General features: G+C 38.8%; 2 protein-coding genes across 12 annotated transcripts; both read left to right on the top strand.

The window, feature by feature from the left end:
• The first annotated feature begins 784 nt into the window (after positions 1-784).
• MMH-1 (MUTM homolog-1) lies at positions 785-9,296 on the top strand. Of its 8 annotated transcripts, XR_013251293.1 has the most exons (12): positions 785-1,098; positions 1,229-1,280; positions 2,263-2,320; positions 2,555-2,623; positions 2,724-2,849; positions 4,311-4,361; positions 7,038-7,115; positions 7,212-7,282; positions 7,367-7,469; positions 7,882-8,048; positions 8,631-8,665; positions 8,751-8,852. XR_013251293.1 is itself a non-coding variant. In XM_077381839.1 (11 exons), the coding sequence occupies exons 1-11, from the start codon at positions 870-872 to the stop codon at positions 8,782-8,784; spliced, it is 906 nt and encodes a 301-aa protein (XP_077237954.1). In that variant the 5' UTR covers positions 793-869; the 3' UTR covers positions 8,785-8,915. The 8 variants fall into 8 exon arrangements, 4 of the variants coding, with proteins under 4 accessions (XP_077237954.1, XP_077237956.1, XP_077237953.1 ...); XR_013251295.1 differs by lacking the exon at positions 7,367-7,469 and having other exon boundaries at positions 791-1,098; positions 7,212-7,311; XR_013251294.1 differs by lacking the exon at positions 7,212-7,282 and having other exon boundaries at positions 793-1,098.
• Positions 9,297-10,755: 1,459 nt separating this feature from the next.
• Positions 10,756-23,851, top strand: MAK10 (MAK10 homologue). Of its 4 annotated transcripts, none has more exons than XM_077381835.1 (16): positions 10,757-10,933; positions 12,732-12,799; positions 13,826-13,984; positions 14,062-14,229; positions 15,220-15,370; positions 16,104-16,183; positions 19,342-19,614; positions 19,737-19,880; positions 20,467-20,583; positions 20,718-20,816; positions 21,460-21,516; positions 21,621-21,829; positions 22,623-22,803; positions 22,901-22,969; positions 23,058-23,156; positions 23,248-23,851. In XM_077381835.1, the coding sequence occupies exons 1-16, from the start codon at positions 10,828-10,830 to the stop codon at positions 23,485-23,487; spliced, it is 2,220 nt and encodes a 739-aa protein (XP_077237950.1). In that variant the 5' UTR covers positions 10,757-10,827; the 3' UTR covers positions 23,488-23,851. The 4 variants fall into 4 exon arrangements, 2 of the variants coding, with proteins under 2 accessions (XP_077237950.1, XP_077237951.1); XM_077381836.1 differs by having other exon boundaries at positions 10,759-10,933; positions 21,621-21,825; positions 22,685-22,803; XR_013251291.1 differs by lacking the exon at positions 23,248-23,851 and having other exon boundaries at positions 10,756-10,933; positions 21,621-21,825; positions 23,058-23,126.
• The last annotated feature ends 1,935 nt before the right edge of the window (positions 23,852-25,786 follow it).

Below are 25,786 nucleotides of genomic sequence, written 5' to 3'. Positions count from 1 at the left end.
TTATAATAAACTGGTGGGGATCCTAGCCAAGCCCCAGCTTACCTATGAAAAAAATGTCATTCATCCGAAATCCTTAGAACTCATTTCATGTGTGCTTGGAGAGCTTAAAAATGTTCAGTCTCAAAGGTCAGTACTTACCTTCCACATAAAGTTAAAATGTGCTTGTTTTTTATTTGTCAACATGTATGTATTGCAACTCAATATTTGTTCATCATCTTAGTCATGATCGTTACTAGATTTTGTTGTTATCTTTAACTATATTATATTATTGTATGTAATTTAGATTAATTTTATTGTTAACAAGTATTCATTTACTTATTTAGAAGTTTAGATTAGTCAATTTATTCAGGAGTAAAGTGTTTCTGATTTCGAGCTCTTAAACTCATGTGGGCCCACAATTTTGGGTGATCCAAAGCATTCATTTGCAAGGGCCCTCCATATATTGTGTGTACCAAAAATCAGATCAAATTGATCATCCTAACCCCTCCAAAAGTGGATTCCAGCAACTCTTTTATGGAATTTACTTATTGTTAACGAGTATTAATTTACTTATTTGCAAGGGCTCAACAACTCTTTTCTCTATAGCTAAATAAATTATTTTTAAAATTCTGACCGTTTAAACACTGATGGACTATCCGGTTCGAAAAGGATCATGACCCCTCCAAACATATGACAAATAAGGGTTTTAGATGAGAAATACGTGATCCGATATAATTGGAAGTGAAGTGGACCCATTGACACCCCTTCTAGGTTCTAGCCCGGCCTTCTCTCTTCTCCGACCCCTGACCCACCGCATTGACCCATTGACACACGCGTTTTTTATATATTTGAGAGAGAAGAGGGGTTGGAGCCTCCAAAGCAAATCGAAAATGCCAGAACTCCCAGAAGTAGAAGCGGCGAGAAGGGCAATAGAGGAGCATTGCATTGGAAAGAAGATCAAGAAATCGATCATTGCAGATGATCCAAAGGTCATCGATGGTATCTCACCCTCCGATTTCCAGGCATCACTCGACGGAAAAACAATCGTGGCCGCTCACAGGAAGGGCAAGAACATGTGGCTCCAACTCGAATCTCCTCCTTTCCCTTCCTTCCAGTTTGGTAAAACACCCAAAACTCCTAACATATGTTATGGCAAATAAATATTTCTCAATCACCACCAAATAACGACTCAACTCTCTCTCTCTCTCTCTCTCTCTCTCTCTCTCTCTCTCTCTCTACATTATTTCAGGAATGGCGGGTGCAATATATATCAAGGGGGTGGCCGTAACAAAATACAAAAGGTGAGAAACTTTCGTGAGCTTAATCTGCCATTCTATACAGCGTAGCCATTGATAGTCCGATTCATGATGAAAACCTAGGATTTCAGTATTTTTCACAAAGCTAGTATTAGTCGCTAATTCCACTAAAATATTGCGGGGCCTGGTATTTTGCACCATTATGGACTGTTTGGATACAAGGATTTTATAAAATAGGATTGTAAAATCCTGTATTTTACAAGCTAAACCCTAGCTCTTACAAGTATTTTACAAGCTAAACCCTAGCTCTTACAACCTAAAACCTGGATTTTACAATCCTGAAAATTTAAAATTCAGCTTTGGCAACTTCACATTAAATTCATATGCGAAGACACTCAATTAGCCCTAAATTGTTTACGCTTGATTCCTCTTTGAATGCCACCAAATTTGGTCATTATCTGCAAATAAGATTATTTTAATTTAATCCCACTTTCAAATGAGACTTCGAGGTCTATTTGGAAGGCATTAACATATGAGAAATTGGTCCTTTAAAACCTTACTAACATATGAACTATTTTCACAATATTTAACATAACATCACATTGCGCTATGCTAGTATTTACCGTGTCCATTCAAAGTTAGGGAATCTTTACATGTAAATGATATCCGCACTCCCTTATTTTGATATTAGCTATTCTCACTTTATTAAGCACTTTTATGATTGGCTGTTGACAGCCTTTTGGGAATTGCCGAATTTCAGCAGCCTTTAGCAAGTAACAACTAATTAGGAGAGTGTAAATGGTGAGAGGAGTGTCACTTTTAAAACAAGGATTGTGGACCCTTCTTCCCTTTTAAATATTGAATACTTCTTTTTATATTTCAGACATTGTTAATTATTAAGTATTTATCATGTATTCATGTCACTGCAAATTTCGTCATCCCTGTTCTCTGAACAATTGAATAATCATATTCTCTTTCATGTTCATCTGCGCTCCTTTTGTCCTTCTGACATTTGCTATGTTTACAGGTCTGCGGTAAAAGACACTGATGAGTGGCCTTCCAAATATTCCAAAGTTTTTATTGAAGTAGGACTTCTTACTTATTGTTTTGTTTCTGGGACGAGTGCCTTTTAACATTTATATTATGAATTTTTTAGTTATCATTAAAGTTCGATAACATCTGATTGGCTGACACATCATTGCCGGTGTGGCAATGCCATTTCACTTTCTTTGCCCGTAAGGATGCATTAATTCTAGCACCTGCTACAATTATTCTTTTTATTCATTGATGTTTGTAACATAAGCTGTTTCTGTGAGCAGCTTGATGATGGTTTAGAGTTTTCTTTCACTGACAAGAGGCGTTTTGCCAAAGTCCGTTTGCTTGAAAATGTACATGTCTCAGTACCTTGCATTTTTATTAGTTTCCAAATTTAAGTCCCTGGGCTATTTTCACCTTTCTCATAATGTATTTGTGATTTTTCTTGTACAGCCAGTATCTGTGCCCCCATTATCTGAGCTGGGTCCAGATGCACTGTTGGAGCTTATGCAAGTTGATGACCTTGTTGAATCCATGAGCAAAAAGAAGATTGCAATTAAGGCTCTATTACTTGATCAGGTTGAAGTGTCCTGCATCATTTGTTAACTGTTCTTGGGATGATATACTTTTTTTATTAAGTATTGGACTGAATTATTTGAAACATGCCAAGTAGTTCCAACAACGATAAGGTATCACATATGTAATCTGCTTTATCATTGGATATCCTCACAGCATCATCTCTGAGTTAATATTTTCTTTCAAGAGGATGTGATTCTTACAAGGGATGTTTAGATTTGAAGACATTGTTAATGAAGTGAGTATGGAAAAAAAAAATCAAGTGTCTAAGAATAATTTGGAGAGTTAACAGTAGTTTCCTGCATAACACATGGATTTGTTTGAGAAGCAATGTATTTCCTAGGCATGTATGAATTTGAAATGTGCTTTGCAACATTTAGGATGGTAATGCTCCAATCAATGATGTTAAAATTCTAAGACTTATGATTCAAAATCGTATTATTGATTTGAATTACATGGAAAACGAGTAGTTACTCGACTTCCTTCAATTCTATTCCATGATAATGCACAAATGATACTACCCACTCAAATGGAATGGAGTAGATTTTGAATTTGTTGATGGTGTTTCAAGGTTCATCTTACCCATTGTGGGGTGATGAGAAGTGCCGTACTGTTAATTACAGCTAAATGCCATGGAGTGTTATGCATTGACCAAAATTTGAAGTGGAATATTTGTGTATGGTTGATTTGTTCATATTCTTATTGTTCCATACATTTTTAAATATCGTAAAATCTATGAAATAATTTATTAATCAATTTGATCTGGCCCTGGTTGCAACAAATCTTACATGCACGAAATGAAAATCAGTCATAAAACACTTTGTGATCAAATTTCTTCTTGTGAGAAGAGACTTTATCCAAATTAATTTGGATAATCGTGGCCCAAGCCTTGGGTCTGTTGATCTTGTTGGCCACCACAAATCCACTTCATTGTTTCTGCTTCCACCACAATCAGATGATCTTAGTCCCTTGATCAAGGGTGGTAAAAAGACGTATTTTTAGTTCTTTTCCAAAGAAAACTCAACCATTGATTGATCCGGCCACGATCTCGTGAGTGACATCTTTTTTCGACATGTGAGTTGGTTGTCAAAAGATGGTCATGGTTTCTGATTTGCCTGGGTGAGGGGCTAGCCATAGTTTAGTATCAAATTCTCTGACCAACAATGTAGGTTTTGTATGTTGCAAGTAGTGGAGTTCTGGCCAACATGGTGGTCAAGGGAAGTTGTGTAAGCAGGGGCATCCGTGATTGAAATCTTTTGTTACATTGGGTGATTTGGTCCTTGTAATTGATGTACCTTTTACACACTCTTTTGTATTAATATTTATTGATAAGAAAGCTTCTACATCCCCAAATGGTTGAGTTAACGAAAGTGTTTATAATTACATTTATTTATGAGACAACTTTGGTACCATTTATTCTTTCCTGATTAACTGGTGACCCTTTAGACATCTCTTACTGTGCAGAGTTATGTTTCGGGTATTGGCAATTGGATTGCTGACGAAGTGCTTTATCAAGTCAGTTTATCCTACCCTTCCAGTCAATGCATGTTACTTGTATCCTTGTTTTTTTTAATGATTACTTGTTATTCTTGCTTAGATTTATAGTTTTTTTTTTATGTAGCAATTCTTTACGCAAGTTCACTTGGGCTTTCATTTTGTGATATTTTTCCACAATCCTCATGTTTCTCCTCTCAGTTTGATGATTTGGGAAACCTGTAATGACAAAATGTCAACAGAGTGATCGTCCCAACAATCTATGATATTTAGTTGTTTGTTCTCTTTGGGTTTGGAAGGTAATTTGGAAGGCAATTGAGATTGCTTTTCTATAGCTGTTCAGTTTGCAGAAGGATTCAATGTTGTATAACTGCATTTGCTTCAGTTAGCTGTTTGGATCTCTTACAAGTAGTTTGAAGCCTACAAATAAAAAAATAGTTTTCTTACCCAATGTACTAATAAAGTCACCAGATAATTTTAAAGGAAATCATTTCATTAACCATGTTGTTTTTTCTTAATGTACACAGATAATTAGGAACTAATACCAGATGAGAATGTACTCTTGATCAAGATAATGAAAATCTCATGAAATCTTTGTTATTTGCATGCACATGTTGTAATGAACATCCATTTTTCTTCGTATGTGAGACAATTGCAATTCTTGAAGACCAAGAATAAAAAGGCTTTTATTGACCCAACAATCCCGTTATTCCCTAATTTCCACATGTAATGATATGCTTCTTTAAGAAGCATTTCTTTTTGGTTGAGCACAGGGTATATAGCAAGATATTATAAAATAAAATAAAATATAATCTATGTTTCATATTGAAGGGTACCAACTAGGGCTTAATGAGTGGCATGGATCTGAAACAAAGAAACAAGAACAGAAACTTTCACGAATTAGTGACAAAGAAACAAGTGCGGAAGCTTTTGAGAAAATAGCTAATAAAGGTCACCAGGCCTTTTAGAGAAAACCAAGAAAAGAAGTTAAGACAACAAAAGAAGATGACATACCTGAGTAGTATCTTATCTTCATCTTACAATCCTGTAGTAGAACAAAAGTGTGCAGATGGGAGTAGAGCATGAGAGGAAAGGCCCGAGACTCGGAGAGCATAGAGTGCATGGGTATAAATTGATAAGTATTTATGTTTTGTTGAAAGAGAAGAAACCAATTGAGGAGAAGATGAGAGAGCACCGCTTAAGATGGTTTGGTCATATCCAACGCAGGCCTTTGGATGCCCTAGTGAGAAGAAGTGACTCTTGCAAGTTGATGGAGTAAAACAAGGTAGGGGCAGATCGAAAACAACTTGGGTAGGAACAGTGAGGAAAGACTTGAGGGCTAGGAATATAACAGAGAACATGACCTTGGATAGGATAGAATGGAAGAAATTGATCCATGTAGACGAACCCAACTAGTGTCAGGATTAGACTTGGCCAATTTCAGCCGGGTAGATCCTTTCACCTTCTTCATGAAATTTTTCTAAAGGATTCATTAGCCGGCCCCAACTAGTTTGGGCCAAAGGCTTAGTTGAGTTGAGTTGAAATAGAAGGAATGATTACATTGTACAAACTCATAAAAAACTACTTCAGTGGAGAGTATAGAATCCTATTACCAAGTGGTGGCCCATAGAATCCCTTATACAAAGTTGAAGGCCTTACGTGCTTGTTATTGTATCTATGCCTATGATGAGCAGATACCTCTAACTGTTGACTAATTCGCGAATCTTGTCCACTACATCAGCAAAGATTGATGGCATTTGGGTGGGAATCAATTTGCATGTGCTGTCAATGTGGTTGCTGGAACTGAAAATTTTCTGAAAAGATTAGAAACTTTCACATATTGCGAGAGAGAATTTAATGGACGACTACTCTGCAAATAGATGAATAATTAAAGAAAGATTCAACAGTGCTCTATGACGTAGCGTGCCTCCATTACAAATATGGGGAATTTGCTAATTCTTAACATTTTTTTGAAAATGGTAACGATTTATTAGTACTGCAAAAATCGCAATCAGTACAAGGGGACAAGACGTCCCCCAAATACATCATAGACCATGCATAAGGTCAAAATAAATTACGGGTCCGGATGAGCATGAACAACAACAAAAACTTATTCCCGGTCTACCCCATCCCGTGTGAGTGAGTCAGCCCAATCATTTGCCGATCAATGCCGATGCTGGAGTGTCAGGTGAATGATCGAAATCAGGTCCCTGATCTCATCAATTTTGCTCGCAAGACGCCACGGGCCACCAGTTTTGTTGGAGGCCCATGCAATAGTATTGGAGGAGTCACCTTCAACAATTAGGGGTCCGTCTTGTGGTTCGCATACCACTGGAGTCCGAACAAGAGTGCTAATTCTTAACATTTGCTTCCTGGTTGTCGTCTGGTTTTCAGCTTTGAGCTACCTTTGATAAAATTTACCCATTTTCCAAATGAACAATGGAGGCTTTCACATTGTGAGCTTTGCAGCAGGTTTTTTCTACTTAATTTAGATATAGTGAAGTTCTGGAAGCATGTTGTTGCAGCTTTGTCTTTCTTGTGGGTCATCAGGATATTGTATTCGAGTTTGATTTTGTTTGATCATGTCAACTTGTTGCGACATAGTTTTTTCTTTGAATCATATGGAAGTCCGTTATTCCTGTAAATTTCTGTTTGTGATGGAGATTTCATTACTAACTTTCTGAAGTTTCCAACCAGGCAAGAATCCATCCACTGCGAATTGCTGCGAGCTTGTCAAAAGAAGAATATGAATCTTTGCATAAGTGCATAAAGGAGGTGGGTCAGTATTCTACATAGATATTTACTTTTCAATTGTGGAAAATTCTTTTTCGAAAACATGATCCTTGAAGAAAATATGAAGGATGCCTGTAGGTTATTCAATATGCGGTTGAAGTAGATGCTGACTGCAGCCGATTTCCATTTGAATGGTTGTTTCATTTTCGGTGGGGCAAAAAGTCTGGAAAAGTGAATGGTAAGATAATCATAAGATTTGATCATCTTGACACATTACTCGATTGATTGTACAGGTCATTGAAAAAGCGTTGGAAGTTGGCGCAGATAGTGATCAGTTTCCTAATAATTGGATTTTTCATTCCCGCGAAAAGAAACCGGGCAAGGCATATGTTGATGGTTTGGTTCCTGACCACTGTACTGATTTTTCTTTTGTTTCTTCAAAAGAGCAGTATAACCAAAATCATCCAAGGCTGAGTTGGCCTCTTCGGATATGTTAGATCCTGTGGTGTTGTCCTGTTCCTCTTGTTCCTCTGGTATATGCGAAACATGGAGATCACCCAGTGGATTCTGATCCCAGTTTGGGGTTGTACAAGCATCACATATGCCTTTTTTTTTTTATATTTAGTTTTACTCGGATTGTGTCAAATTTTCATTTTCATCCTAGATGAATATACCTTAATATGCGAGACTAGGTTCAACATTCCTCTCTCCGCCCTTCACATATCCAGTTCAGTATTCCTCCTTCTAACATCCAAGGGTTTGCATTCTTCTGTCTAACATAATGCGAATTGGTCTTCTGTCCCACCAGATCAACAACACCATTAACCATATGGGAAGCACAATCAGAAAACAGATCTTGGCCTGAAGGTGTCCTTAACCAAGCTCTTCTACACGAGCACCAGGCTCATTCCAACATTACCTCCAGATTATTACTCATCATTTTGCAGAATGCATCGATCTAGAATCGCCAAACAGGTGTTTATCATTTAACATCTTTCTTTTGACTTTTCTTTTCCTCATATCTCATTAGTTTCATCATTCTTCACGAACCCTATCTTCTAATGATATTTTACACAGTATTTTGCTTCCCAAAAAATTTGTATCTTATATTCTCGTCTGTCACCATCATTTTCATCTTCAAAATGTGCTTCTCGTGTGACACCAACAGATGGGTCACATGAATGCAAATCCGACCAAAGTTTGGTCTAGATCTCCTTTGAGAGCTCCACCCTTTCTTTTTAGGGTTCTCGCAATTGTCTAAGTCAAACAAACTGCTAGGGTTTCTTTCTTTCAAAAAAAAAAAGGTCAAACAACCTACTTCTTTGTCCTGCAGAGCCATGTATGCCTCGCAAAATCCTTGCAGGCTTTACCACCTCGAAACCTGTGTCTGATAATACCATTATAACTGATACAAACTTTGAACATTTCTGAGACTGAGTTATTGTTAGTTCCTATGATTGCTTTGTATACAATTAATCCCTTCATAATTCCAACCCACCTTCTAACTCTCTCCCAAGCATAAGCATTAAATGTGTTAAGCTTTTCATGTGTTGACAGGGAAGAAAATTGAGTTCATCACTGCAGGTGGCAGGGTATGAATTTTTGTAAAGCATTATTTTTCATTATTTTTCTGTCTTATCGGCTGTTTGATTAATGGGGTCCATTTCATTGCCTCAGACGTCAGCCTTTGTGCCAGAGTTACAAAAGCTAACTGGGGTACCATCAGAGAAGTCACCAACAGTTAAACGAAGAAAACAATCCAATAACGAGCAGAAGGACAAGGAAGAAGCAGGGAGTGAGGAAGAGGAACATCCCAAGAAGAAAGGCCGGACTACAAAGCCTCCAGCAAAAGGGAAATCAGAAACCAGTAATGGTGATGAAGGCGGGCTAAAGGTAAACGTCAAAATCACAAAAAACAAACAAACAAAGATGAAGGCAACATCGAAGAAGGGAGACAAAACAAGTCAGACTAATGCACAGCAAAAGAAGAAAACCAGGAAGTAAGGATGCCAATGAAAGCAAACTAGTCCTTCCAGGCAGTGCATTTGATTTTGAAGAATGTATAAAAGCCTGGAGTTGGGAGGATAGACTTTTTTGAAATGGAGGCTAGACTTTTTTGGGAGGTTTTTTTTGGAAGACTCAAAAAGTACAGAAAGAAATGATGTATTTAAACTGTATCCATCGATTATATCAGAAAATTAGTCATCTCTTTGGTGTGAAAAAGGGTGTCCATTGGTGGAAAGATGATTAGGCTATCAGTGAAATAGGGCGGTGATATTTTCAAACCCCCACGTGGCAGTACGCATTCACCCCCCTTGTAACGTGATTGGACGTCAAAAAGCTTTAAAATTGCCCACTGTTCGCACACGTGTGCGTGCGCGCGCGCACGCGGATCATCTCCCATGATTTTAGCCCCTTTTAGGCTTCCATGAATCGGTGTGGACCCCATTAACAGGGATAGGTGGAACACAGGTTTCTTAGAGAATTCCTATACTCCCGAGCAGTTGACAATTGAGTCAACTGAGGCACAGAGTTTATATGGTCGGTGCATATGACCGGCCAATGTAATGGTGGAGCACAGTTTTCCGCTGAATTAAGACTCCACACTTGCATAGTTTGATAATGATGCTTTTTAAGAATTGTAAGGTGTTTTTCAAGAAATAATTAGAGAAGTGCAATTTGAATAGGGAGGAGCCGTTGTCAAATAGGAGGGTGCATATATCATCTAAGAGATGGAAACGTAACCATACTAAAAACCATCGCTCCAACGATGGGAGCCTCGTGCACATTTTTTTTTTGGGTAGTAAGCACGGAGATGGAACCATCATGCGTGTGTGTTGCCCGGTGATGCCGTACAAGATCCACTATCTTGATGACCCCTAGCCCCTTGTATAGGACCAAAAGTTGAGTTTTACCATTAATTATAAGAGGAAAGCTTTCCTGAGCTAGCTCGAGCTCAGAAACAGGTGTGGGCCCACATTGTTGGGGGATTCGAAGCATTTATTTGGAAGCCCCTATCATGGATAGGGTGTCGACAAAAAATCAGCTCCATTGGATCATCCTTCACAAATCTGCCCATTTTTCCCTCCATAAATGGAGGGGTTAGGATGATCCTATGAACTTGGTTTTTTGTACCCACCCTATCCTTGATAGGGCCTTTTACATGAATGCTTTGGATCCCCAAAAAACATGGGCCCACATGAGTTTTTGACGCTCAGATAAGCTATTTGAGCTCGAGCTCAGAAACACTATTCTCTAATTATAAGAAGTTATTTTATGCACACTTGTTATGGTGATTAATTGATGGTTTTGGTTAATATGGGCTGACTGTGCCCTATTGTAGTCAAATTTATACTAAGCCTAAGTGGGCCCACCGACCTGAATCGAAGGGGTCGGGCTTTTGAAACCTGATTTGCCCATTTTAAACCAAGTTAAAATATCCGTCAGCCTATTGGAAGCCCAGCCCAACCCCAAACCCTAGTCTTTACACCTAAACTAATTACTCATTTCTTATCTGGTTCCTTAAACTAAGTTGGGTTTTGGGGTCCACCTCTTCCAGTGTGACATAAGTAGGCCCGGAGGCCCATATCTCCTAGCTAGCGAACGTTTTCCGCTGAGACGAGTCTGACAGAACCAGCTATTTACCCACCTAGGAGTTTGATAACAACACTCTTCCCCTCAAACTACAAAACACAGGTTTCCCTTTTCGACAAAAAAAAAAAAAAAAAGGGCAGCAGAGCTTCTTCGTAGGTCAATGGCGACGACAGAAAAGAGAGGAGTTAAAGACGATCGCTTTCCGTCTACCGGAGAGCAGACTGTATGGGCCGACGTCTCGCCTCTCTTAACGTCTGCCTGTAATGGTGAGGGATTGTTCATTCTTCAGTATCGTCTTCTGATTCAGATGCATGTTTTTTTTTTCCTACTGTTGTTTAAGGTTTAATGAAATTGGTATTGGATTAGATTGTAGTTTCTGCTTGACCTAGAATAATCTCTGTTACTTCTATGCTGTTTCTTGTTTGCTTTTATTGGTTCATAATTTGAATTTTTTTGGGTTAGATTCTTTTCTATTCTTGACCTAGAGTAATCTCTGTTACTTCTTTGCTCTTTCCTGTTTGGTTTTATTGGTTCAGTATTTGATTTTTTTGGAAATTGATCTGTAATTGGATTTAAGGTTTGAGATTTTGCTGTTGTTTCCGCGATTCGTTTATTTGCAGTACTCTTTTTATTATTTCTTGTCTGTTTTTATTGGTTCAGAATTTGATTTTTTTTTTTAAATTTGATCTGTTCATTGCATTTAAGGTTTAATTTTGCTGCTGTTTCCGCAGTTCGTTTATTTGTGGTACTTTCTGCTTTCGGCTAGCTGTTGTTGTGTTAATTGTGGTTAGTCATTGATTTTATCTCCTATTAAGCAAATATAATCAAGAAGCACAAGGGATTGTCTCAGAAAGTAGCCCAGACTGAATGTCAGCAATTGAAAATATTTAAGTTCTGATCCATGTCAAATCGTCGATTAAGTCTTTTGAAGTTATGGGATCTAGTTTTTGTCTTATATCTTATTGTTATTATTTTGATAAATGAAAAAAATATCAAACTTAAAAAATTGTCGAGGAACTATTGATGGGTGTCCATGAATGGGGGTGATCAAAATGAATGATAGTTGTCAGAATATTGTAATTGGTTGTTTGAATGTTCTATGTGACATTTAGAAAGAATGTTCCAAGTATCATACCATTCTTTCAATGGGCGAAGGGCGTGAATAAGGTCTTGTAAAGAGATTGAAATTATTGGTGTCTGTCTGGTGGAATGTTCGATCGAAAATGTAGAGGGGTGTCTTGTGGTGGTGGTGCACCAAAGAATCTTAGAGGAAACATGACAATTCTTGGAATCCTATTTGGTTGCTGTTATTTGGGTCAGAGATGGTATTGTCTTTCTTCTGGAGATGGATCACTTCCTGAACTTGAGAATTGGGCTTACAGAAGGTGGAAAACACTCATTTCGACGGAGTGTCATTTGGCTACCACATTAATTTTGGTCTTTCTTTCATTTGGCTGGGAGGGTTATCAAAGAGTAGGGGGAGGTGTTCTTAGGGCATGCTTTGGAGAGCTTAGCCCCGTAGAATGTGGCCATGGCCACAGAGAAAACTCAACAGGCTCAGCTACATTTGCTTGTGCCTCCTTAGGCTTTATCTATGTGGATGGATATATCTTTTGCTCGGCTTTGGCCTCGCTCCCGAGAAGAGGTAGGGCCGAACCCCTTTTTGATCTATAGAGTCAAATAGATCGTCAATTCTGGTGCCCTTCACTAACAGAGCAGAATCACCACGAGCTCTCCTTCATAACATCATATTAGGGTGGTCTCGCCCCCATTTCCTTCCTTCCGTAGTAGGGGGTCCTGGGTTCAACGAGACTGCAACTTCAATCCCAGCTTAACTGTAGTTATTTTCAACCTGACATTTTCACATTGATGCTCATATTGCGGCGAGATGCAGTTTCGTGTTTTTTTCTCTCTCATATTCCGTGTTAATGATATATATGGGTTGGTGGTGATTAATATTGAAGCAGTGATAGAAACTGGGATTTTTTTAGGTTTCTTTCACGATATTTGTGAATATTTTAGGGTCTATTGAGGATATCTTTCTTTGATTTCTTTGCTTTGCAGATCTTCAAGATGGGGAGCTCATTCATGGAGAGAATTTCAGTCTCTTTGCTGCTATGTCTGCCTTGGAGGTACTAGTAAATCTTGCTTATGCTCTTGTTTCATTAGAAAGGTCAGTAGTTCACGTCCACTAATTTTTGGGTTCTCCCATTGGTGGGAGCAATGGTATCCCATGAAAAGGTATGGGATTCTGTATATTGCTGTTTGTCTCACCAATTGCCCCCATGGGAGTGATGGCCACCATCGGGTTTCCCCATTGGGAGCAATGACCTACCATTTTGGATGGGACTTTTGAAGTCCAATGAACTAATAAACCGGTCCTCTTGTTCGATTACATTCAGTGTTGTTACAATTTCATTCAGTCATGTATGAGTAACATTTTTTGAGCTTCCAGTTTTCTACCTTGAGATCACATTGCTTTCAAACCTTTGTTGTTTTATTGTATTGTTTTGGATGCATTAATGGATGACATAAAACAATGTGTGATGGGAATGCACGGAAATTGCATTGCGTGTGGGAACTTTAATTTATGATTATCTTCATAAATCTCTCGGGCAAGATTTGTTTAATATTTGCTTTTTCCGTCTTGCAAAGATCCTCCAGCCATGGAGCATTTACCATATAAAAATGCATATTTGACTGAACAACTTCTGAAGAGGAAAAGGGCAAAAGTTCATTCCACTGAGAACTGATTTTCAAGATATACATGTGCAGATTGAAAGTATGTAAACAAACATTGAATAGTTGTAAGTGTACATTGTACTATAGTCCACTTCCCATTGTAGTTAGGCTTTACCAATGGCTCTGTACATTGTACTATAGTCCACTTCCCATTCTAGTTCGGCTTTCCCAATGGCTTTGTTTACTGATTTAGCTAAATTATCTGGTATAAGAGGGAGACCTCATTGGATTTTAAGGACCTCTCTCTCTCTCTCTCTCTCTCTCTCACTCTCCACACACACACACACACACACACACATTCTCTCTCTCTCTCTCACTCTCCACATAAAATTTTATGTTGTTTCTTCTTATCACACTTATTATTTTGTTGTTTCTCCTGAAGCTATTCTTTCCTGTTGAATTGCCTTTTTGATCAGATAATGGATCCAAAGATGGATTCTGGTATTGAAAGTTGCGGATATCGCTCTGTTGAAGAAGCCATTGAGAATGGTGCTGCACCAATTCCTCTTAGTTCTGATAGAACTGTTGATGTTCAGTGCACCATTGATGTCATGGACCACCTTTTAGCATGTGAGGTACTGTCTGATATGATGTTATGACTTAGTTCATTATTTTTCAAGTTATCTGTCTTAAACAGCATTCTACTTGGCAGGCAACATGGCACAAGGGTCATTCTCTGGCACAGACTATTTTCTCGTGCATCTATCTCTTGAAACTTGAAAGAACATCCTCGCATGCTTTGTTACATTCTTATTGCAGAATCATTCGTGCAACCTGCAACGCTGTCATTTCAGTTGTCTCCGATGCACGTACCCATGAGGTAAATCTTCCCCACTAGGCATTTTCTGCCCCATAAACAATTTGCATTTGATATGGAACACAGTTCATAATTCTGTTGATTTGATTATTATTATTATTATTACTGTTAAAGTATAAAAAGGTTAAATAACGCCATCTCCAGCAGCTTAAGCTTTTGGAGTAATTGGTTGTTTCACATGGTATCAAAGCAAAGGTCCTGAGTTCAAAACTCCTTGATATTAAAAATTCACATGTAATGGCCAACCTAAAAGAGGGGCACATGTGCCACGTGTAGGCCAACCCTAAAAAGAGAGGCCACACATGAGGGGGAGTGTTAAAGTATAAAAGATTAAATAGGGCTATCTCCAATGGCTCAAGCTTTTGGAGTAATTGGTTGTTTCACAATTATATAAATTATGATTGGGTCTATAAAATGAATAATATGTGTAGTAGCTTCTTTTGATCCAAATTCGACAGAAGCTTCTGTGCGAGAGTAAAACGGACAACCATGGAGCTATATGCCCCCCCCCCCCCCCAAAAAAAAAAAATGCATTACGCATGCGCCCCCCTTATAACTTGCTTTGACATGAACAGTCGGCAACTATAACGCTTTTTGACGTCAAATCACTTTAAAAGGGGGGCACATGCGTGGGGGGGGTATCATCGCCCTAATTTTTTTGTTGAGGACCTGGTCTTTTATGCCTGATATATAGTGAAATTATGTTTAATTTTCAAATTGCGCCATGGAAGTGAGGTGGATTCATCTAAGCAAAACTTTTAAAGTTATTAGTTGTCATCATTGTTTCATGGATGTTTATAAAAGGGAAAATGATACTACTAATCTTTGACAAAGCGAGCATGTTGTAGTCCACTGTGCCACAATGTTGCATTTGTCTCTTAATATGCATCTCTGTTCTGGACTGGTCCTCCTGGATAATCAAATTTGTGTCAAGAAGTTGAATTTGGAGTTCAGATATTTAAAATCTCATCATTGATTTTTTTTTCTTGGTAGGAGGAGGATCTTTTTACAATGGCTCATGGTCTGCCTTTAAAAGGGGAGGGCGATGAAAAATGCCTGTCAATGCTAAATGCTGTGGAAGAGACAATTTCTCGTCAGTTGCGCGCTTGTAAAGCACCATCATCTAAAAAGAAAGTGTTAGAAGGTAGTTCTCATATTGTCAAGCTCACACTATTTCTTTTGGTTGAGAATTTAATTTACTTGTCTCTTAATAATCAAATAATAACTATGTCCATTGATTATTCTCTTTCTAAATAGGCTTGAGCAACCCACTGTTATCTTGTGAAACATTTTCTTGAGTTACATGTGTTTGGATTCTTGATTGGAGATTATGTCTTCAATTCTAGAATCATATTTCACATAACATACATTTTTCATTTAAAAAAAAAAAATGCAGAGTAACATAATTAGGGCAGTGATAAATCGACCCCCATGTCTCTCTCTCTAAGCACTGCCCTATATGGGGTCAATTTATCACTGCCCTATAATTATTGTTCATAAAGGCTTGCATGTTGATCTGGGGAACTAAAGCCCTATTAATCCATTCACCGACTGACGTACATGCCCTCACTCCTTCCTCTAGTATGCCCTACTTATAACCGCTCCCATTTTTGGAAAAGTACAAATTACAACTGCTCCAATTCTGAGTGGAAATCCTAATAATTTAAGCCAAATTATTTACTAATTGATAACTCTTCCATTGTATGATTTCTGTAGTTCATGACGACTTCTGTTACTACTTACTGAAGTGCTGAGTTGAGCTTTTGATGATCTTTCATTCTACTTTCAAAACTACATTTGTTATTATTTAATATTTACCCAGCTTAGCTGTTTTGGAACATGCTTTCTGATGGAGGGGCTACCTTTTGTGAATGCAGATATTGAGCCATTACAAACTAATCTTGATTTGGAAGAAGGGTTTTGCAAAGCTTTGCTATGTCGCATACGCTTCCGTAAGGTCTTACCCTGTGTTTTCTCTCTTATTTTTTTCTTGTTTTCACTTTAGAAAATATATTCTAGATTGTCTACTCTTGTATATGAACGTTTGTATGTATGCATATTAATGTTGAATATTATGATTTTGTATGTATGCAAATTAATGTAGGCAATTATTATTTTACTTAATGCATATTATTGTAGGTAATTACTAATTTTACCCAATAAAATTTTCTACCTACTTGTCCATATATTCGTTTGCTTCTTGACAAATTTAATGTTAACGAGTGCATTGGTTTATTTCGTATTCTTCCATGTTTGAACTCATTGTGGCTAGTTTTTTGCAGTCATGGTCAGATTTAACCCCACAAGCACCGACTATAAATTGAAACATTTGCTGCCTTGTCTTTTGGATCTTTAACTATTGGTTTGATAATGGTAGTTTAAGAAACTTAAGGGGCAGCCTCATCTCTTGTTCTCTTAGTGTTATCATTCTGTTGTCAATCTATTGCTATTTCAGAGTACCAGGTTAGTCACTAAATTTTCTCATCTTGGTTTCTTGTATAACATTTGTATACTCCCACAGCACGAGTCTAGGATTTCTTGAGTTGATGACTTGATATGGCTATGTGAAACAAATATATCATAAAAGGCCATGGGTTTTTTTTTTGAATGATAAAGCGTTTTATTAAAATAAAGAAAAGGAGGCCGTGTGACCGAGATGGTTGGAACTGGGATTAATCACCGTGAAAGAGATAAATACAACATAGCGCTCAAGGAGGAGAAAATAAAAAAACACTCTAGGTACTCTCTGGCTATCGGCTTTTGCATTAGCCTATCTTCTAACATGCTGGAAGGAGTTAGAAGAGTCCGCCACCCGCTCCTAAATCTCATCTATCCAGTGATCGAATTTCCATGGGTAAATGTGACTTTCCTTCAACCATCCGGTAAGTGAGCCTTTCTTATTGCTTATTCCACCCTTACCAATCTATTACCCACCTCTGCTTGCTCTATTGCCGGAAGGGACTCGCCTTCCTTACCGCCTACTCGCTTCGCTTCATCAAGTGCTGCTTTCTCTACCCTATCGGAAAGCAAGCTCGCCTACCTGCTGGAAAGAGTGAAAAAAGGGCTCTTGAGTCTTTGGTTGAAAGCGGTGCAACCGACAATGTTTCACTAATATATCTTTCCTTACAGGCGGGGCATGCATATATCTTATCTTTCGCCGTCTGGACAAGGCAACACAAGCCTGGTCTTCCTTGCGTTGCGTGCTTTAGTTAGAGAAGCCGATGGGGCCCCTTGAGATAGAGTAAATGCCTCTCCAGACGGCCTTCGAAGCTTCTAAGGTTTTACGGGGGAATGTGGAGGGATTTCTTCACTTTCAGACTCACAGGAGGAGTCTCCTAATGTGATCATCGTGAGGGTAGGCGTCATAGGCAATTTCGGCTGTTCTGCTTCTGATTCTGTGGATGAATTGCCTCAGATGACAACGTTGCAAGTGTGGGTTTCAGACTGAATATGCCCTAGGTCCCTGGTGTGTGCTGCATGTCCAGTAGCCAACATAGGCCGCCTCTGAGGTGGATTCCACATCCTAATAATCCTGATCCCCTGGAGAACTTCTTTGATCTCCGCTTCATTTGAATATGTCCTTATAGGACCTGAGGAAGCCCACTTTGTCGCGCTCCATTCTTGTCTCTGAGGCAGCCTCCAACTTTGCAGGACTGATATTCCCCATGCTGGAACCGTCAAAGTTAAGCTTGAAGCCACCTGGACCAGGTGGAGCCCATGACTGGGAGGGGCTGACACCTGATCACCACTATCACACACTTCTTTCCACCCTTGCCACAAGTCATAGGCAAGGACAAACCTGAAGCATGGAAGCATCTTTACTGAGGATGTAGTTAAAGCAATCACTTTTAAGAGAATAAAGCGAGGGTATTTTAACCAGTTCTCTGAATATCCTATCATTCCTTTCCTTCCATAAAAACTATAGCGTGGCTAGTAGTGAAACATTCCATAGAATCCTTCCTTTACTACGCTATGGAGCGAAAGTCCACCCCTCTAATAGATCAATAAGTGTCGCTGGAAAACCCATGAGATGCCGGATCTACTCAAGATTCAACTCCACACTTCTCTGGTCAGTCTACAATGGGGGAACATATGATCTACCGTCTCCCCTGCCGCCACACATAATGCACAATGGTCGACGATCAACATTTGCCGGTTGTGCAGATAATCAACAGTAAGTATTTTGTCTTGGCAAGCTGTCCATCTGAATTCACATACTTTGGGTGGAGCTGGAATGCTCCACACTCTAGCAAGAAGCGGGACTGCAGGAGGAGTCAAATATATTGATATAATGATTTGACGATAAACACCCCGAGTGAATTTCATATCCAAACCCTTTTGTCTTCACATGTCTTCTTGATATAACAATCCTCCAACCCTCTACTAATCTCGCCACCCAATCAAGTTCTCTGTCAAAGAAGTTCCTTCCGAAGTTCATTTTCCATGATATCCCGTTATCTGTCTACTCAAGACAATCAGCTACCACTGCAAATAAATCCGGGAAACTCTCCTTGAGGGGGATGTCTTGACACCATTTATCATGCTAGAACATGATCCTATTTTCTGAGTAAACTCTGAATCCGATCCCTTCCATAAATTTCTGTTTTTGCCTCAAGATCTCCTTCCAGACTGTTTGTCAAACTACTGTATCTAAGATCATCGTATGAAATCCAATGCCTCAGTCTCGATCCACACTTGCATTCGATGACTTTGGTCCATAATTGTTGTCTTTCCTCTCCATATCTCCATAGCCACTTCCTTAGTAGAGTACTGTTCACACTTCTTAGACTTCTAATACCCGGGCCCCCAGCTTTGATTGGTTTGAATGCATCTCTCTACTATAAGCTGCACTCTTGTTATTTGATTTTTAAGTTGCCAATAACACAAGTTTATTTTATCTTGACCTGGTTTAAGATTGATCCTTTCATCTGTATGGATAAATAGCTTTGCATTTATTCAACTTGATAGGGGCGGGCTACTGATTTGTATATGCTTGTTTCTGTTTTATAACATATGTTGTATGACATCATGCACCACCATAGGATTTACAAAATATTTGCTTTCATTATTTACTGTATTATTAATATTTCTGTTATCATTTTTGGCTATATGCAGCACTTTTACCATGTTCTCATGTGTATGAGGAAACCCCAAGGAAGAGGTTTGGACTTGGCAAGGAAACACATTGCGGCGTGCCTATCAGAGCTATCATGCATTCACAAATCATTGGGATTCCTTAGATCTAATGCATGTGGTTCTTCCCAAGATGACATTGAAGATGGAACTACGGCTTCTGGCTGTCAAGCTGTTGGTTTTGATGCTAGTTTAAACAGCAGATTGTTAGCACCGACTCCTCCACGTTCAATCAGAATTCTCAGCTGGAAAAAGGTGAGCATCTGAAAAAGTATATCTCATAGTTCTCTTTCAATTTTTTTTTTTTAAAATGGATTTTTTAGTTCTCTTTCAATTTTCTGCTGTTAATTTTGAAGGATTCTTGCTTTTAATGTCAGGCTTTAGAGTATTATGAGAAGCTTCTTCAGGATTTAGACATTATATGTTCCTTCTCTCTGGATCCATTATTAGAGGGTGTTTTGCGCTTCGTGGTTCAGTTCCAAAGATCCCAACCTGACCTGGTTGCAAGAGCTCATTTGCAGGTCAACTTAATTATTTCCACTTAATATACCTTCCATTTCTTGCAACCCTTCTTTGGTTTAGTAGTTCCCTTCAGGCTTCAGATGAAATGTTTATATTGGATGATTGGACTTTGTTTCTATTCATGCGGGCTACATGAGTGTGGCTATCAGCCCGGAGGGCACGTCTGTTGGGGAGACCATTGTTTTTGCTCTCTTATATGTTTTTTTTTTTTCTGCTTTCATTAATATGCATTTTAACTCATAAAGTCAAGATTCACACTCTAGTAAATATCTTTTTTGATCTGAACATATGCGTGCCTTTCTTTTCTAGCATTCTTTCCTGGATTTGTCAATTCTTTTGCTTCCTACTTAATATGTACTTGTTCTTCACTTGGTATTAATAAACATAAAAGCATATTTTTTGACCAGAAATTTAAGTAATCAAAGCTGTATCTTCAGCAATTTGAGTCGGCCAATTTATAATTTATTCTGTAGCTTATTCTATGGAGTTCCATATTGTGTTTCGTAATGGTTCATTATCTTTATATATTTTCTTTTTTTACTATTCTCACATTTCTTTGTTGGCATCATGACAACTGATAAACAGCTTCTCTTGGTTCAAGATGGGAAGCTTTATGGACGGGATCCTTTTTATGATGTGATCTCTAGAGCAATAGGGGACCAAGAAGTTCAGAAAAATAAATTTGTTGGACACCTGGGGCAGGTCAGAACCCTTATCTTATCTCATGGTCCTTTTTTTTGAGGTGCTCATTGCTTAGACCCCTTTTGTTGATACAGAATCCTGTATTCAATTAGATCATTTCTTCTAATTTGTGCAACACATTTATGGATATGTAGCTGGTGATCAACTTGCTTAAAATCCTTTGTACGAATGCTGCATGGCAAAGGCGTAAGCTGGGGAAAATTTTACAAGATTGGAGTGTCACCTCTGTACAGGTTTGTGCGCTCTGTTGAATATTCGATTTACTCCATATGATTTTGATCTGATTGTTTTGTATGTTGTTTCTGATTCAGGATTATTTGGTTATTTTTGTCTTTTGTTTTTATCCACGGATCTTTCTTTATGATGGTTTATGTAAGCGTCCTTCATTGCCATATCCTTCCTTCCCCAACCGTTTGTACTCTTCTCTCGAATTTTTGGCCTACAAATTAGATATGAACTTAAACATGATATGAGAATTCATGTTTACATTAAGCTGCTATGTTTTGCAACTGATTTTCAGTTCTATGGTTTGTATTAAATTTTCATGCATGTGTAATTGTGTTCACATGTTACATGTTTGAAATGCTGATCCATGCTTCCACTTAGGCAACTCATATAAGTGGGTTGAACTGTTCTGTTTACCAGACTAGGCCCATCCACCATCTATATTTTACTATCACACAAAGTTTTTCTCTGACATTGTCCATGTGAATACGAATCTAGAGAATGGTATCAGCAGTATAACAGTAGTCTTTATGGATCAGAAAAATGAAAAATGTAGATTGAGAGCTGACTAACTTATTTTATTCACATCATTCAAAAAAAAAGAAAAAAAAAACTTATTTTCTGCTTCTCATAATTGCTGGTGTTTTACAGGTGGAGCTAGCCTGTAAGATAGAGTGTGAAGAGAAGTCAAATACTTCGGCTGATGAGGTGCTTTCCTCTCAAATCAGTAATTCACAAACATTGTGACCATTTAGAATTGCTTTCTATTGTGGCCTAGCCATATTTTTCACTAAACTTAATTGGCGATGCAGAATGCATGCTTGAAACTGTCAAAAGCTCTCCTTATTTGGACAGAGGAACAAACCTACTGGATCGCTTATCGTTTTCTCATGTTGGGCTTTGAGCTGGAACTCTACTCTCCTAATGAGTACTGCATGGTGTACTGGTTTATGTACATCATTTTGATCAAGCTCTTAGAAAAAGCACAACTCAGGATAGCTGGAAGCATTGACACTAGTGAGTATGATCATCCACTTTCCATTACATTGACTTGTTATATTTGTCTATTCAACTTTCGCAAATACCTGACGTAGGTATATGATTCTCATTTTTTCTTGCTCAAGTCACCCCTCTCCTGGTCCGGTTGGCCAAACACGTCACCAAAATTTTCTTATTAGTGCTTAAGAGCCAATATTTCTGATGGCACATAAAAAACCCACAATCCTATTGGAATTTATTTCCTATACAACTTCTATGAGAGTCATTTGTCATTGTAGCCTGCCTTATCTAATTAACTCAAGGAACTTGGACGACGTACCAAAAAAACTTGTTTTAAAAAAAAATAACTGCACGGTGAAGTTCTACAACTACGGTTCTACTTGTAAAAGTGATAGGTGCAACTATATTGAGAGTTTGTGTAGGATATATTTTCCAAAAGCTTTTGATAAGGAATCATTTTTTTTTAATCGAAGGAATCATTAAAAATAAATTAAGGAACCATTAAAAATAAATTAATAAATAATGAACTAGATCAATAAGTAAACATCACTCCATTTTCATTTTGATCAAGATATGCTTGTTGCATATTAGTTCTTTTAAAGAAATGATAAAAATAAAATAAAATTCATAAGCGAGAACGAGGAGAATGCCAAAATTCCAAGCCCACACAGGAAAAAAAACTACATGCTAGGCATACATCACGAAGAAATTACTTCGTTACTAGACACCCCATAACTTGCCAGATTTATGTTTAATTTTGGGCCTATAATCGGTTGGGCCCCTCACCATTGGTTGTCACAATCTGAAACGAACAGGGCCCAAGTCTGCTTATATGAACTTTTTGTGGATAAAGATGCTGATCTCTCTCATTTGTCAGCCAAAAGGAAAGGGAAGAAGAAAAGGGAGCTCTCAAAGGATGCATCCAGGGATGCCCCTATGCCGCCGTCAATTTTGTTGCTTCAATGCTACATTTTCCTTTCTGAAGGACTTGCAATGGTAAACTGCCCCTTTTCTCCAGATTAATTTTAATTTGCTAGCTCTATTTACCATTATACGGTCCTGTTCATGTACTGAGCGTCACTTTCTTTTTTAGATGCTTGCAGCTCTGTGTAATGAACACAAGGTCTTTCAGAGGCCAGGCATTTTCAATACTGAGCAGGAGGTGTGCCATCACTCTTTGATTTTAATCTTCAGAGGGTTTTGCTTAACAAATTGAAGTTTCTCACTTTCATTTTTCATTGCTTCGCCAGAGATTCATTCAACACTTCGAGCTTCTACAGAAAGCTCGCATTCTTGATCACATTTCATACGTATTGTTTGAGGAATGGACTTTCCGTTCATGTTTCTCTGTGAGTGTTGTAACATTTTATGTGGTTATTGTTGTGGTTTATTTACAAATGGTTACTCGGATGAGCCGATATACGCTACTCTTTTTTCCAGACTGTAGTGAAATACAATTATTTTGGAGATGTTCAGAGGATTTCAAAGGAGCTCAAGAATAGTTTTGCTGGTGACCCAGACAGATTGGCCGAGGTTCGACAGATAGAGCAGGTTGCTGTGCACAACAGGATAGCCCTAAATGTCATTAACCATGCTGGGGGTCATGACCCATCCCTAAACGTATCATTCGAGTTCAGCCATCACCCTTGCTTTGCTGTAGCTGTTGTTAAGAGATCTTAAATTTATTCTGCTGGCCTACCAATTTTGTATCCTTCATAAAGGCTTCATAAAGGCTCCGAGGCATTGAGCCATGCCAGCTGCTCTTTAAACTATTTAGATTTGTATTCATACAATTGAGTTGATATTGCCAGTTTTGTAATGAAAATTAGTTGAGTGTACAATATAGCCTTGGTTTTTCTCCATTTATCATCTGAAACAGTACTGAGTACATGGTGTTTGACAATCGGCTACCCTGAGTCGTATCGTATTTTCTGTATTGTTACTTCAGTACAATGTATTTTTACTTTGGAAAAATTACAGGTGATATATGTATATCTGAGAAAACAGTATCTATTTTATCATTTGTATTTCTTGATTGGATCAATTAGGGCTCTGAAATTTGAATTAGTCTGGAGTGTTCACGGTTTGAACTTCATGGAATTTCCACTAAAACTTGAGCAGCACTGTGATGCCACTGACTTAATTTCTGGGACCGACTGAAATGTTTTTTGAATTATTTCACATAGTGCATCCTTGCACCTTGCATTGTCCTTAATATTTAATTAGTCATAATTGTTGCTTACTACCACTGGAACTACTTTAAACTGACTAAATCGACCGGTCCAACCGGGTTTTTTTTTTTTGAAAATTGACTATATATTGATCAGGAACGGACCAAGCAGGGGACAAGATGTCCCCAACCAGGGCTCAAGTACAGCAGCCCAAAGGCATTACATCGAAAAAATACAGTACCAAAAATGTAATTACCCTTCCCCATCCCCCCTTACATTTCCCGCAATAACAGCCCGCATGGAATCTAACAGAACACCATTTTTAGCCACATAATCCACCGTTTCATTAGCCGAACGCTTTCTGTCCCGCTGAACTAAATCCTTTACTTCCGCAATATAGTTGTGAAGCCGCCAAGGCCCAAGGCCCCTTTGATTTTTCCGAGGCCCGGTTTGACCTGAACCGGCCATTCTTTCTCTCTAATTATATCAAACTACTACATGTTAGCCAAAACCAAATGAACCACATGCTTTGATGGTTGAAACTGATCGCCTTTTACAATTATATGCCTGAATAAACATTCCCAGATTATAGTTGAATCTTGAAATTTGACTTGTAACTATAATTAATATATAGATGACTTATTACATTTGGGTCGGTGTTGGTGGCTGATCTCTCTCTCTCTCTCTCTCTCTCTCTCTCTCTCTCTCTCTCTCTCTCTCTCTCTCTCCCCTTTTAGCATTTTTTTCTTTCCCCTCTCGCTGGTTTCTTTCTCTCCTATCGATGCCTCCCTCCCTCCCTCTCTCCTTTCCTAATCTCTCTCTTTCTCCCCCTATCTCCTTTTCTTTCATTTTTCAGATCTCTCCCTAATCTCTCCCTTTCTACCTTTTCTGATCCCCCTCTTTCTATCTCACTGGTCTCTCTTTCTCTTAGATCTATCTCTCCTACTTTCTAATCTCTCCCTTGATGGGCAAGGGAGGTGTTGGTGGCCGGATGATGCTCAGAGTTGGGCAAATCTTGCAGGCGATGCAGCAATGGTAACTGGAGGTGCGGAATGGCCAGATCTGGGGCCGGATTTAATGGGAAAATGATCGGAACTGGGTAGGGTAGATGGAGAAAGTGGGCTGGTGAGTCGTTGAAAGTGATGGACGTGGCAGGAATATGAAAAAGGGTGGCCGGATTCGGGGGAAAAAGGAGGAGGTTGGATGTGAAGGTGAAGGGCAGTGGTGGTGGTGGAGAAAAAGTATGATTAAGGATGCGGACGATGGTATTGAGACGGCCGGTTATTCCAGACCCTCCTCTCCCTCGTGAAACACGAAAGGCACGTGGAATGTAGGAAATGGTGCGGCGTATGACTAGCAAAGGGCTTTGGGAAGCCGTGAGTCGCAGGATCTGGGGTTCGTGTTGAGTGGCGGAGGCGATGGGTAACCGGAGATAGCATTGGGGTGGCCGTCTGGGGATTGGGGGATAAAATATGGGTTTGATCGAGGTGCAGGGTTGGGGCTAGAAGGGTCGGGGTGTTAGGTTAGGATATGTGTTTTGGTTTGCAAGTAGTTAGCTGGAGTAGTGGAAGGCGGTGGCTGGAGAGATAGTGGATGAGGATTGAGGTAAGATTAGGGTTAGGTGGAACGTAGCGTAGGGTTAGGGTTTTAGGGTTAGGTGGAAGGAAGGGTGGGGTTAGGGTTTTAGGTTCTGCTGGAGGTGAAGAGTAAGAAGTTAGGGTGAACAATAATGGTCTCTCGGGTTAGGCTAGGTTTTTTGGATTGGTGGTTTAATGGGGATCCCCCGGGACAGGCGGTGGCGCAAGGTG

Source organism: Tasmannia lanceolata, unplaced genomic scaffold (assembly GCF_043159265.1).
Source record: "Tasmannia lanceolata isolate RefF3 unplaced genomic scaffold, GAP_Taslan_0.1 ptg000006l, whole genome shotgun sequence".
NCBI classification, from domain to species: Eukaryota; Viridiplantae; Streptophyta; class Magnoliopsida; order Canellales; family Winteraceae; genus Tasmannia; species Tasmannia lanceolata.
This window is presented reverse-complemented; position numbering and strand designations above follow the sequence as displayed.

What these genes read in the sequence shown, in the direction of transcription:
- MMH-1 (XM_077381837.1), top strand. Translation starts at nt 870, where the DNA reads ATGCCAGAACTCCCAGAAGTAGAAGCGGCGAGAAGGGCAATAGAGGAG. An exon ending in AAGTCCGTTTGCTTGAAAAT is followed by an intron (nt 2,624 to 2,723) that starts GTACATGTCTCA and finishes TTTCTTGTACAG; the next exon opens with CCAGTATCTGTGCCCCCATT. An exon ending in AGGCTCTATTACTTGATCAG is followed by an intron (nt 2,850 to 4,310) that starts GTTGAAGTGTCC and finishes CTTACTGTGCAG; the next exon opens with AGTTATGTTTCGGGTATTGG.
- MAK10 (XM_077381835.1), top strand. Translation starts at nt 10,828, where the DNA reads ATGGCGACGACAGAAAAGAGAGGAGTTAAAGACGATCGCTTTCCGTCT. An exon ending in GAATTCTCAGCTGGAAAAAG is followed by an intron (nt 19,615 to 19,736) that starts GTGAGCATCTGA and finishes TTTTAATGTCAG; the next exon opens with GCTTTAGAGTATTATGAGAA. An exon ending in GGAAGCATTGACACTAGTGA is followed by an intron (nt 21,830 to 22,622) that starts GTATGATCATCC and finishes TGAAACGAACAG; the next exon opens with GGCCCAAGTCTGCTTATATG.